Source organism: Antechinus flavipes, chromosome 2, assembly GCF_016432865.1.
Source record: "Antechinus flavipes isolate AdamAnt ecotype Samford, QLD, Australia chromosome 2, AdamAnt_v2, whole genome shotgun sequence".
In the NCBI taxonomy this organism is placed as follows: domain Eukaryota; kingdom Metazoa; phylum Chordata; class Mammalia; order Dasyuromorphia; family Dasyuridae; genus Antechinus; species Antechinus flavipes.
In genome coordinates this window covers 454195749-454207991 of record NC_067399.1, presented here as the reverse complement: position 1 = coordinate 454207991, position 12243 = coordinate 454195749, and the positions used below count along the sequence as shown (strand labels likewise).

The 12243-nt window shown below is 46.9% G+C and overlaps 1 protein-coding gene across 10 annotated transcripts in view; it reads left to right on the top strand.

The window, feature by feature from the left end:
- The window catches only part of WHRN (whirlin), a 123808-nt gene extending 113860 nt beyond the window's left edge, over positions 1-9948 (top strand). For 3 of the 10 annotated variants that reach the window (XM_051979479.1, XM_051979477.1, XM_051979481.1), the window contains 4 exons: positions 1548-2028; positions 6670-6875; positions 7825-7947; positions 8650-9948. In XM_051979479.1, coding sequence (XP_051835439.1) covers positions 1548-2028; positions 6670-6875; positions 7825-7947; positions 8650-8832 — 993 coding nt within the window. In that variant the 3' untranslated portion in view covers positions 8833-9948. Of the gene's footprint in view, positions 1-1451; positions 2029-6669; positions 6876-7824; positions 7948-8649 lie in introns of all 10 variants that reach the window. The other 7 variants (XM_051979471.1, XM_051979474.1, XM_051979480.1 and 4 more) reach the window with 3 other exon arrangements.
- Positions 9949-12243: the final 2295 nt, after the last annotated feature.

The following is a 12243-nucleotide window of genomic DNA, read 5'->3' as shown; positions in this document are numbered from 1 at the left end:
CAGCTCTAACCTCTCAAGTCAGTGGTCCTAATCCTCCGACTGCGAAACTCTCTCTGTCTCTCTCTTTGTCTCTCTGTCTGTCTCTCTCTTTCTCTCTTCTCCCTCTCTATCTCTCTGTCTCTGTCTCTCTCAGTCTCTCTCTCTCTGTCTCTCTCTTTCTCTCTTTCTCTTTATCTCCCTCTCTGTCTCTGTCTCTGTCTCTGTCTCTCTGTGTGTCTCTCTGTCTGTCTCTGTCTGTCTGTCTCAGTCTCTCTGTCTCTGTCTCTGTGTGTGTCTCTCTGTCTCTCTCTTTCTCTCTTTCTGTCTCTCTCTCTCTCTCCCTCTCTGTCTCTCCGTCTCTGTCTCTCCGTCTCTCTCTGTCTCTCTCTCTCTTTCTCTCTTTCTCTCTCTCTCTGTCTCTGTCTCTGTCTCTCTGTCTCTGTCTCTATGTCTCCCTGTGTGTCTCTCTGTCTGTCTCTGTCTGTCTCTCTCAATCTCTCTCTCTCTGTCTCTCCTCTCTATCTCTCTGTCTCTTTCTCTCTGTCTCTCTGTCTGTCTCTGTCTGTCTGTCTCTCTTCTCTCTCTCTGTCTCTCTTTCTCTCTCTCTCCCTCTCTATCTCTCTGTCTCTCTCAGTCTCTCTCTCTCTCTGTCTCTCCCTCTCTATCTCTCTGTCTCTCTTTCTCTCTCTCTCCCTCTCTATCTCTCTGTCTCTCTGTCTCTCTGTCTCTCTCTCTTTATCTCCCTCTCTGTCTCTGTTTCTCTGTCTCTCTGTGTCTCTCTGTCTGTCTGTCTCTGTCTGTCTCTCTCAGTCTCTCTGTCTCTGTGTGTGTGTGTGTGTCTGTCTCTCTCTCTGTCTCTCTGCCTGTCTCTCTCTCTGTCTCTGTCTCTTTCTCTCTCTGACCCCTGTTTTCTCTGCCCTAACAGCTGCCATCCCACATTATCTATTGCATTCCCTTCCGTGTCTGTCTGCAAGCCACTGTCTCTGTACGGGACAATTGTCACCTGTGCGCTCATTTTTCTTCCTCCACTCCCGCTGCACTCCTCCTCTAACCCCTTAGCAGGCAGCAAAGCCAGGGAAGTGTCCTTTTTTCCAATACCCCTGTAATTAAGTCTGCACAGACTCCCTGCTACAGGATATTGCTGCTGCCAAGGAGCTCGTAAGATTCCCAAAAGGAGGCGGCTATTAGGTAACAACACGGTCTGCACAGACTCTCTCCAGGCTCGGAGCCCCAGGGTCAGGCTCTATCGGCGGCTGAGATGACACAGATTTTCCACTACGGTGCTGCATTATTCAAGCAGGCCCAGTCACGTGGCCCAGAGGACCCTGACAGCTGCGGGAAGCAGAATTCCAGCCTGGACCTTGGTTGGTCCTGGCGCAGCCTCTCATCTCTTGAGTTGCCTCCACGGGAAGGCTCTCCCGGCTCTAGGGATGGAGTCTGACGGCCTCTGTTCTTGCTGGATTTTTTGGCAGGACGATATCGCCTCTCTTTCCGAAGCTTCGCCCAACTTCAAGCCTCCGCCACCACCTCCTTCAGCTCAGTCCCTTGATTCTTCTGTTCCCCAACAGAGAAAGACTGGGAAAGACCACCCCAAACGACCTTCGTCAGAGTCTTCTCAATCGGGGCTTTTCTTCACCGCGCCCCGCAACCTCAGCCCACCGCCTGGCCAACCAGGGCCCAGCACCCCCTCCCCCGGAGCCACTTCCTCCACCCAGGGTTCTCTTGCCAGCCCCATCTATGCCACAATTTCTCCAGCCAATCATAGCTCGAAGAGACCGATGGATGCACATCTGTCGTTTGTCAACCAGCACCCCATCGGCCCCTTCCCAAGGGTCCAGTCCCCCACTCATCTGAAAGGCATGTCCCCTGAAGCTTCCTCGGGAAGCAGCCTCCCCAGTCCTCCTCTCCCCTCTCCTCCGGCTGTCCCCATAGCCCCTGATAAGGCCAGCCCCAAGTCAGGAACAAATCATCACTTTGTCATGGTGGAAGTGCACCGGCCAAACAGTGAGCCAGATGTGAACGAAGTGAGGGCCTTGCCACAGACTCGAGGTGAGTAATCCGCCTGTCGGGTACCAGAATTCTCTCCACTCACTCAGAGTGCTCCTGTGCCCATTGTTGTTTTTCTACCATTGACTTTTATGAGAAAGGAACAAAAAAAAAGAAACTATACTAGGGACTTCTTCCACCAAAAAAATTTTTTTCAGACTGTGGCCCTGGAACCAAAGATTCAGGTCTGACTTTTCCATTCCTACCAAGAAGTGATAAAAGTCATTGCTGACTGAGAGACAATGTAGAAATCGATTAGCCTCCTAAAAGACCTAATTATGTTCAGTATAGTCTTTAGTGTGGATATAGGAGTGATAAAATACAGTTTTAAAATGATTTTGAAGTCAAAAAAACTATATACAAATCCCAGTTCTGCTACTTGTGAATTGTGTGCTTTCAGAAAGTTAATTTCTCTGACCCTCAGTTTTTTCTTCTGTAAAATAAGGCAAAAGACTAGGTGACTCCGGGGTCCCCTTCCAGCTCTGTTTAGAATATTTAATTCTATTCTGTTTCTTTGAAAATTGGTAATCCATATTAATAAGAAAGCAGCATGGTAGATTGGATAGATGGACAGCTTTGGAATCAAAAAGTCCTGCTGACACAAAGTTCACCCATATATTCTGACACCATAAGCAGTCATATAATTCCTTCATCTGCACTTCAGGCACTTCTCTAAGACTTCAAGTTATAAATGAGTTTCCAATTTCCATGAATTAGAGGAAATTTTCACATTAGAACTTCACTACATCAATCACACCACAGATTGGGGAAAAATAATCACTTATGTGATTCTTTAAGCTTTGCAAATTGCACCGCATATATTATCTCATTTGCTCCTCATAAGAATCTTGTGAATTAGAATATTCTTTCCCTCCTTGCATATAGAAGGTATACTCTACCAAAGTCTACTTCCATTGCTTTATAATAGCATAAAAATGTCTCAGAGGCTTTGACAGTGGCATTCTAATTCTGATAGGTCCTCCCAAGCTGGAAAGACTTCAAATATGGACAGGTGGTAGACTATCTGTTGTTTAAGCACCAGTTCAGCTAAAGAAAGAAGAGAGAGTCACTAGGTTGGCCTAAGTCTGGAAGTTTTTCTGGTGGACCAGCCCCGGGAGCTCATAAAGGCCATCTACTAAGACCACGAGGGGCTGCAATCTGAATTGGCAACAGAATCATCCAACCAGTGAACTAATGGCTTCTCCAAGTACCCATCACTCAGATATTTATTAAACTTCCTGAAGTATAAAGATAGTTGTATATATAACAACAACAACAAACCAAAAAAACCTCTTTCCCTAGTCATCCTATATTAATGGGAGCTTTCTATACTTTCTCCTTAGAGACTGAGAGAAGGGAGAAAGGGAAATGGCCTTCTTATGGTACACGACACACTGTGCTCTGGTTTTTGTGGCAGGGGTCCTGCCCTGCCCGCGGGCTAGATGCAGCAGCTGAGGACGTTTATCCTCCTCACCCAGGGCTATGAAGTTTCTTTATTTAAAGGCCCACAAAACAAAGTTTTTGTTTTTACTATAGTCCGGCCCTCCAACAGTCTGAGGGACAGTGAACTGGCCCCCTATTTAAAAAGTTTGAGGACCCCTGCTCTAGGGTGATTCTGAGCTATCTTAGACCATCGCCTTTATTCTCCTCCTGCCCCTGGGTGACAAGGACAAACCCCTAGGATGAGCCCAGCCATTCAAGACAAGCTATCCCAGTGGCTGGTAGACCACAAGGAGTCAGCTGACTTAGTTAGTTCCAAATTTCCTAGTAGGAAGTCCAGCAACGTTTCGAGAGGGAGAGGTTCTAAATTGACTTTGCTATCCCTCTGAGGCAGGACTTGCCATCCATCGCCAGCTTTCCAACTTCCCTACCCCTGGACATTGAAAGATGGTGGCTTTGTTGGGCCATGTTGCCCTCTTGTGGTTTGACCTGTCATTGCTGGCTAGGTCTTCACTGTCCATCTATAGTAATGGAAGGAACTTGGTGGAACACTGCACCTGGCTAGTACCTGTTTACCCCTAGATGAGGGGATTTTTTCTGTCTGTCATAGAACCCTTTGGCAGCTTGATGACAGCTAGGGACTCCTTCTCAGAAGAATGCTTTTAAATACATAAAATGAAATACATAACATTACAAAGGAACCGATTACACTGTAATCGTTACTGAAATATTTGGTTTTTTTAAGTTAATGGGCTCCAGGTTAAGAACACCATCTTAGATCACTAGGTAAGTATCAGACATTAACCCATACACCCTCCCAACTAGCCTCAGAATTGAAAGATGATTTCTCTCAATTTGCAGGGAGAGAACTGAAAAATGATCAGTTTCAGCAGCAGACACAAGAATGGAATAGAGCAGGCCAGACTTGAAGCCCCCACTATGATCCTCTGAACCAGGGTTATTGATCTCTGGTCTGGGAACTTTAAAAAAATATATTTCAATAGAATTAGTTCCCTTTGTAATTTTATTTTATACATTTAAACACATTATTCTGAGAAGGGAGTCCCTAGTTTTCATCAGAACATGGAAGGAAGTCCATAGCACCTCCACCTTAAACTCAAGCTTCTCTAGACTAGTAGGCTTTTGAATTTTCAACTGAAATCCATTTGGATTCTATTTCTGAGCTCTAATCATGTCAGAAGGCAGGAGTCCAACTCTGATCTTCAGCTCTGACTAGAGAGCAGGCTCTCTTCCTCTTGCTGTCTCTCATTCTGCTTATCACCATGTTCAATCCCAGTCTATTTCACAAACTGTCCTAATGCCTGAAAACAAGTGATTAATTATTTTCTGCAACACTGTCTGGGACCATTTTTTCTCAGCAGTAACAAAACACTATCAGAATCACAGTGTCAGAAAGGGTCCCTTTATTTATTTCCAGTATAATACAATAAACATTTAGTAAATGTCAGCTGTGCTCAGAGACCTGTGCTAGGTACTAGGGGAGATACCAAGCTTATATATCATAATAGTTCATGCCCTCAAATTGATTATAGAATAGTCAGGATATAAGTCACCAATCCAGATCATAGTGTATTGTTCAGTTGTTTCAGCTGAGTCTGATTCTTCAAACCGCATTTGGGGTTTTCTTGGAAAAATTCCTGGAATGGTTTGTCATTTCCTTCTCCTGCTCATTTTACTGATGAGGAAACTGAGGCAAAAAGGGTTAAATGACTTGCTCAGAGTTACACAGCTATTAAGTGTCTGAGACCAGATGTGAACTCGGAAGAAAAGTCTTCCTAATACCATTCCCTGTGCCATCTAGGGGCCTAAAAAAACACATGAAAAGACAGAAAACAAGACTAGGGGAAGCCTGATAAGAAATTACCAATAGGAGAAACTGGAGAAGATTTCATGGAAGAGGTGGTCTGGGGGTGGGAGCAATGTGAGCAAAACGCAAGCCAGGATGGAGGATATAAAGCAGTCCATTTTGGCTGAAGCATAGTAAGTATGTATAGAGGAATGATGTAAAATAAAATACAGTGAAAATAGTAAGAATTACTGAATGTCTACTGTGTACAGGAGCGGTGTGCCAAGCCCTAGGGGACACTGAGTTGAATTAAGATATCTTCATCCTCAAGGAACTTACCAGTAGTAAGAGGAAGAAATTGGAAAAACAGTGATGCCAGATGATTGAGGGTCTTGAATGCCAAACAGAGGAATGTTAAATACCCTTTAGGATACTAGGAAACCACTGAAAAATTTTAAAAAGTGAAGAGGTCTATGTGTAAGAAAGATTATTCTGGTAGTAGCATGAAGGTTGGATTACATGAAGAAAAAAGTAGCAAAGACTAAAACATGGGATCCCACGGCAGTTGTCCAAAAAGCGATACTGGGAGTATATGTTTATTCGGAAGTATTAAGAGGGTTTCCATGTAGAAACAGCCAATAGCCTGCAAGTGATGGTAAAAGAAGAGAGTTCAGCTCTAGAGGTAGAGATTTGCAACAATTACTTGGCAGTAACCAAGGGCTAACCGTTTCTAAGCCTTCTTCACCTTTCTACAATGCAGGGGATATTGAGACTATACTTTGCATCAGTACTGTCGTTATCAGTCCTCTGTTTTCTAAAAGGATCAATGACATTCTAGGTTATGTCTTGACTTGTGTATGAATTGGATTATAGTGAGGCAGAGCTGTGCAGAGTCATCAGCCTTACTCTCCCTGTGTTCTCCAAAAGTCAAGAAAGACCTCTGGAGAGTAACAGAGCAATGACACTCAATTACTTCCGTATTTTTCCCTTGCAAGCAAAGAAGTGTGAGTACGTTTCAGGAACCTAAATCATGGATCCTCACCAAATGATGTCTGCTTGCAGCTTTAGTTGGCTGATTTGAAGTGGGGATAGCCTGGAATAGCGCTGTATATATCTCATTTGTCTACTGCCAGTGCTTCTCTCTGTTGTGACTCCTGAGTACTACTCGTTGGGTCCTCGAGTCTTATAGGAGTCACTTAAAAAAACACCTAAGATTGCCTAGATGGCCCTGGTGGCCAGCTAGCATCCTTATCCGGCCAGCTAGCATCCTTATCCTCCCAGCTCGCTCCTTGCGCTCTATGCTCCACGTGCAGAGCAGCAGCACTCCGAGGGTCAGTGTCCCAGGTGTTCCTCGGCAGCCTCCTGATCACCTACTCTGTTTTCCTTCCTGCTAACAGCTGTTCTCCCGCTATCGCCCCCAGCAGCTTCTACCCTTTCCCAGCTGTCAGACAGTGGGCAGACCCTCAGTGAGGACAGCGGCGTGGACACCGGGGAGGCGGAGGCCAGCAGCAAGGACCGAGGCCGACAGCAGCCGTCCACGAAGGGCAGAGGCGGCAAGGACCTCCCCCGGAATGAGGGGGCAGCAGAGGCAGCCGCCAAACCGGTAAGGAGCGGGGTGGGGTTGGACTCAAACCTGGGGAAGATTCCAGGAGGGGGTGAGATGGGGAAGGGGTGGGCGTGCCCAAGGGGAGTTTCCTAACTGTGATGCAGAAGCCAATGGGCAAGAGAGCTGGCAGCTTCTATTTTCCACCCAGCCTATGGGTGTGTTGTGAGAAGCAGGGGCTGGTCAGCAGCTGTATGCAGATAGGACTTTGCCGTACCCTGGGGGCGCCCAGTCACTGAGGTCTCATCGTCACCTCCTTGTCTTTAATTAAATATGCCGGCCTAGCCCTATCCCTAGAAACACTGAATCAGAGAATTGGAGAACTTCTCCCTCCTGCACACTGACCCAAGAGCTGGCAAACTAGAGACCAGATCTGCCAGCATTGCCCAATCTCTATCACACCCTGGGAGTGGTGGCAAAAGATACCAGCTTTTCTCTCTCTACTGGGTGAGAATATAAGCCCTACTGAGCTTTAGCTGGCTTCTGGGCGACTTAAAAGCTCAGCCTGTAATAAATGTCCGCAATAACATGGAATCAGTAAACCTGTGATATTGGACAAATCACTGACTTCCTTCAGAATGCGCAGGGTCACAAAGCCAGGAAGTATTAAGTGTCTGAGGCCAGATTTGAGCTCAGCTCCTCCCGACTTCAGGGCTGGTGCTCTGTCCGCTGTGCCACCTAGCTGCCCTCATGGTAGACTCTTAATAAATGTTTGTTGAATGACTGGTTGAGTTTTTTTAACTGAGCAGTTTGGATCAGCTGAACTACAAGGTTCTTTCTGGCTCTGAAATCCTATGATCCTTGGGTAGGGCTGGCAAGCTTAGAAGAATCAAAATAATCCACTTTTAGAGCCAGAAAGACGATCCAGCGTAGACCTTTAAGGGAACCCCTGCAGGGGGGTTGGGGAGGGGGGTCAGGCTTTGGTGACCACCGCATTCTCTGCCTCCAGCCTGGCCTCCTGGAGCCCACGTCCTCTCTGATCCGCGTGATGAAGAGCGCCGCCACCTTGGGCATTGCTATTGAAGGGGGTGCTAACACGCGACAGCCCCTGCCGCGGATTGTCACCATCCAGGTACGGAAAGCAGCAACACCTGGGAAAAACAGCCTCCTTGGCTAGGTGGCTCCTCCCTGCCTTCTCCCGGGCCACTAAAGTGATGGCACTGAAAAGGCCGGGGAACGTCTCCTTCGTACCTCTTCCCCGCGGTATTCTCTTGATGGAGGCAGAATTCGCTCTCTCTCCAAACTGTGCGTGCTTTGAAGCTTGCGGAAGATGGGATCTGGGAGCACCGCGCTGTCTTTAGCCCTTGCCACCAGAAGTCAGGGGGTGTACAGGACCGGGAACCAGGGGCTTAGAGCTGCAGATAAGGGAAGGGAACAGTCCCTGGTCACAGGGGCCTGAGAGAGGCAGGAAGTGGCGCAGGTTATGTACTGGAGCAAGGGGTGGGAGGCAGTCCGAGAATGGGTTGGGGGTCTCCCCCGGGGCGGTTGGTATTAGGGTTGGGGGTCTCCCCCGGGGCGGTTGGTATTAGGGTTGGGGGTCTCCCCCTGGGCAGTTGGTATTAGGCCATTGGACTGCTCAGGTCCTCCTGGAGCAGCCCGGGCCGCGTGCAGGGCATCTCGCATTTGTGTGTGAACAGGACCACCACACAGGCAGCCACTCACGAGCATGTAGATAAGGATCAATGGGGGCAGGCTCAGTCTGAGCCGCCAGCGGCTGGTCTAGGACCATGGGTGCTGGGCGCTGACATCCTCTTCCTCTGTCATCTCCTTGCAGAGAGGCGGCTCCGCCCACAACTGTGGGAAGCTGAAGGTGGGTCACGTCATCCTGGAGGTGAATGGCGTGGCGATGCGGGGCAAGGAGCACCGGGAGGCTGCCCGCATCATCGCTGAAGCCTTCAAGATGAAGGACCGCGACTACGTGGACTTCCTGGTTACTGAGTTCAATGTGATGCTTTAGGGGAAGGACGCCCAGAGCCAAGTGGAAAGATGGTCCCAGGGAGAGTGCCCAGGATCCGGTAGCTGAGTCCAGCGGAGGCGCTGAGGATTGCGTGGTTCTGCCCCAGATCCACATCAGACGCTCCTTCCCAGATCTCCTAGTGCCCCCTCCCTCTCCCAGGCTGGCTCTGGCAAGGTGACCGTGACATGCCCCTTCCATCCAGCCTGACCCCCAGCCCAGATTAGGACCTGTTGACTCTCCTTGCCCTCAGGGAGGGTCCTGTTCCTGGGCACACGGTCAGCCTGGCTGCTGGCAGACAGACAGACAGACAAACAGACAAACAGATCTTAGCATCCCCTGGCCTAGCAGTCAGCCCCAACAGAGCTCAGAGTGCCGGAAGGAAGATGGGGAAGTAGGAAAGGATGTAGAAAAAGACCCAAGGGGAGGGGAAGAAAGAACTCCAAGGAAAGAGCAGAAAAGGAGGCAGGAGAAGTTTAAGCTTTTGCTCATCCTTCCCCTGACCTGTTTACAGTTATCACTACTTGGCTCCACCTCTGTGTTAAGGAACATTTCTTGTCTTTACCATATGTGCAGCTCCGTTGTCCTTTCCCTTCACCGTGAACCCTTCTTAATCCCTTCTGAGTCAGGTCAGATGCTCTCCTTACCTACCTGCTCTGGTCTCTTCCCCATGTTCCTCCATCATCCTCTTTGAAGAGAGGATTATATCCCATCTACCCAGAAGAGCTTGGCTCCCTTCAATATCCCTTCTCCTTCCCTCTAAGAAACAGTTAGCCAGAGCAGGGGTGAAGAGAGAGCTCTGGGGCCCTGGCTGCTGGAGGATGTCCCAGGAAATGCCCTACAGCAATCTTAGTGCCACAGACTGGGTGGGCAGCAAGTGCCCTCCTGCCCTGGCTGTTTGTTCCACCCAGCTTACTTCTCTGCTCTCTTATTTATTATTTATTTTCTAGCCTGTCAGCCATGGATCCCAAGCTCCCCTCCTTTCCAGCAGCTATCCTGTCTGGTCACCCTGTGCACAGCCTAACAATGGATGCCTTGTAAATGGCCAGCAATGTCAGTGTATTTATATAAAGAGCTTGTGACTTTAATTTTTCAATAAATCTAACATGTTAGGAAAAAGTCTACTGTGGGACATGATTTCTTCCCTTTGGAGAGCATCATTAGGTCATGGCTTCCTACCAAGGAGCCTCTCTTCTGCCTCCCCAGGGTTATTGTACAACAGTGTTTAATGAGTTCTGGACCTCTCTCTGATACTAACTAGCTATGTGGGCTTTGGAAAATCATTTAACCACCTTGGGCCCCAGTCTCCTCATCTGTAAAATGGAATACTATCTTAAAAATCTTGATGCAGGGGGTTGGACTAGATGACATCCTGAGCTCTTCCAAACCTAAGTTATTATCTTATAAGCTCTTTGAAAACAGAGACTACATGGGATTCATGTCTGTGTTTTTCCCAATCTCATTCCCATTGATTGATTCTGAGTTTGGGACACAAACTGGGCAATCTATTCTGCTGTATCTCTCCTGCCGGCCACAAGGGGGCCAGCTTCATGCTGATTAAAGACCAATCTCCCGTCATCTCTCAGCTGGACTTGGAAAGGAATGAATCCTTTTAAGAACCAAGTCCTTTTGGCCCTTTTGGAGAGTCCCTGAAGGTGCCCCTTGAGGAGTTCACTGGAGGAAAGAGGTGCAGCATAATGATGAAACTAGCTTTGGTTTTGGAGTTAGAAGCCTTGAGTTTAATTTTTTTTTTAAATCTGCTACTTATTGCCATTGTGATTGTGGGTCTTGGTTTCCCAGTCTTTAAAATGGGATTATTAAAACTTCACACTCCTTATGATCCAAGGGCCAAATCTGCGAAATTCCCCTCTCTCTACAAGGCACTGTGGAGGGTTTCTGCATGATACCCAGCTGAGGTGCTTAAAGAAGAATATTCCAGAAAGACTGTCTAGCACCCTAATACATGTTTCCAGAAATGGTTTCTAGAGTCCATTGTATTAGAACCTCAGGGCATCTAGCACTGAGTAATTTTTAAGTGTTTCCACAAAGGAATGAGTCCTGAGCTGGGTTTGTGAACCAGGCCAATTCCCATCAAACCAACTAACTAACTGGATCGTTTGGGATCAGGCAAAACACTCAGATTCTCCCGGAGCATGTCCTCTGAGATGGATCTCCAATAACAACAGACGATGGGATCAGAGGGAAAGAATCTTACGGGAGACTAATGCCTGTCCATCTGTGTTCCTAAGACTTTCTGCTAAGGATATGTGGTAATATGGATGAAGAAGCCTTTATCCTGGAAGTGCTAGTGGAAGGATAAAATTAATATTCATCTTCATATCTCCAGTGCTTTGTATGTACTAACTACTCAATAGATATTGAACTAATAACTGGATAATTTACACATGTACAGATGTGTGTGTGTGTGTGTGTGTGTGTGTGTGTGTGTGAAGCAACATGCTTTACTGGAATACCCACTGGAGTGAAAAGACCTGAGTTTGAATCCTGGCTCCAACTAGATATATGACTTTGGGCAAATAATTTAATTTCTCCTGGGCATCAAGAAATCACCATTTCCCCATGGAGAAGCATCACATACAATGGAAAGAAAATTGGACTTGGAGTTAGAAGAGTCCTACATCTGATACTTGCTCTCTGTGTGATCATAGGCAAATTCTCTGTTCCCCCACTTGTAAAATAGGGATAGAAATATGTATTAGCTCCTTCTTTGGGCAGCTAGGTGGTCTGGTGGGTGGAATGCCATACCTGGCATTGGAAGACTCATCTTCCTGAGTACAAATCTGGCCTCAGACCCTTTCTAGCTGTGTGACTCTGAGGAGGTCATATCATCTTTGCCTTAGTTTCCTCATCTGTAAAATGAGTTGAAGGAAATGTCAAACCACTTCACTATCTCTGCCAAGAAAATTCCAAACAGGACCATGAAGAGTTGACTACAGTTGAAAAACAATTGAATAACAAATCTCCTTAAAGTTGTCATAAGAATAAGTGAGATTTTATTGATTGTGAAGTGTACCTTAAAGCTCTATACATAGAAGTTGTCCAAAAGTGAAGCTGTATTGGACACCATGTTGTTGTTCAATGGTTTTTAAGTTGTGTCTGATTCTTCATGACCCCATGTGGAATTTTCATGGCAAAAACACTGGAGTGGTTTATCATTTATTCCTCCAATTCATTTTATAGATGAGAAAATTAAGGATGGGACTTGCCCAGTCACATTGCTAGTAAGTGTCTGAGACTGGATTTTTAACTCATAAAGATGAGTCTTCCTTACTGCAGGCCAGGGATTCTATCCACTGTGCTACCCAACTGACCACACACTGCATAAATGACAGTAATGACAGGATAATAACGCTTGTATTAACAAACTTAGGAGAAAAGTGCTTTTGTAAATCT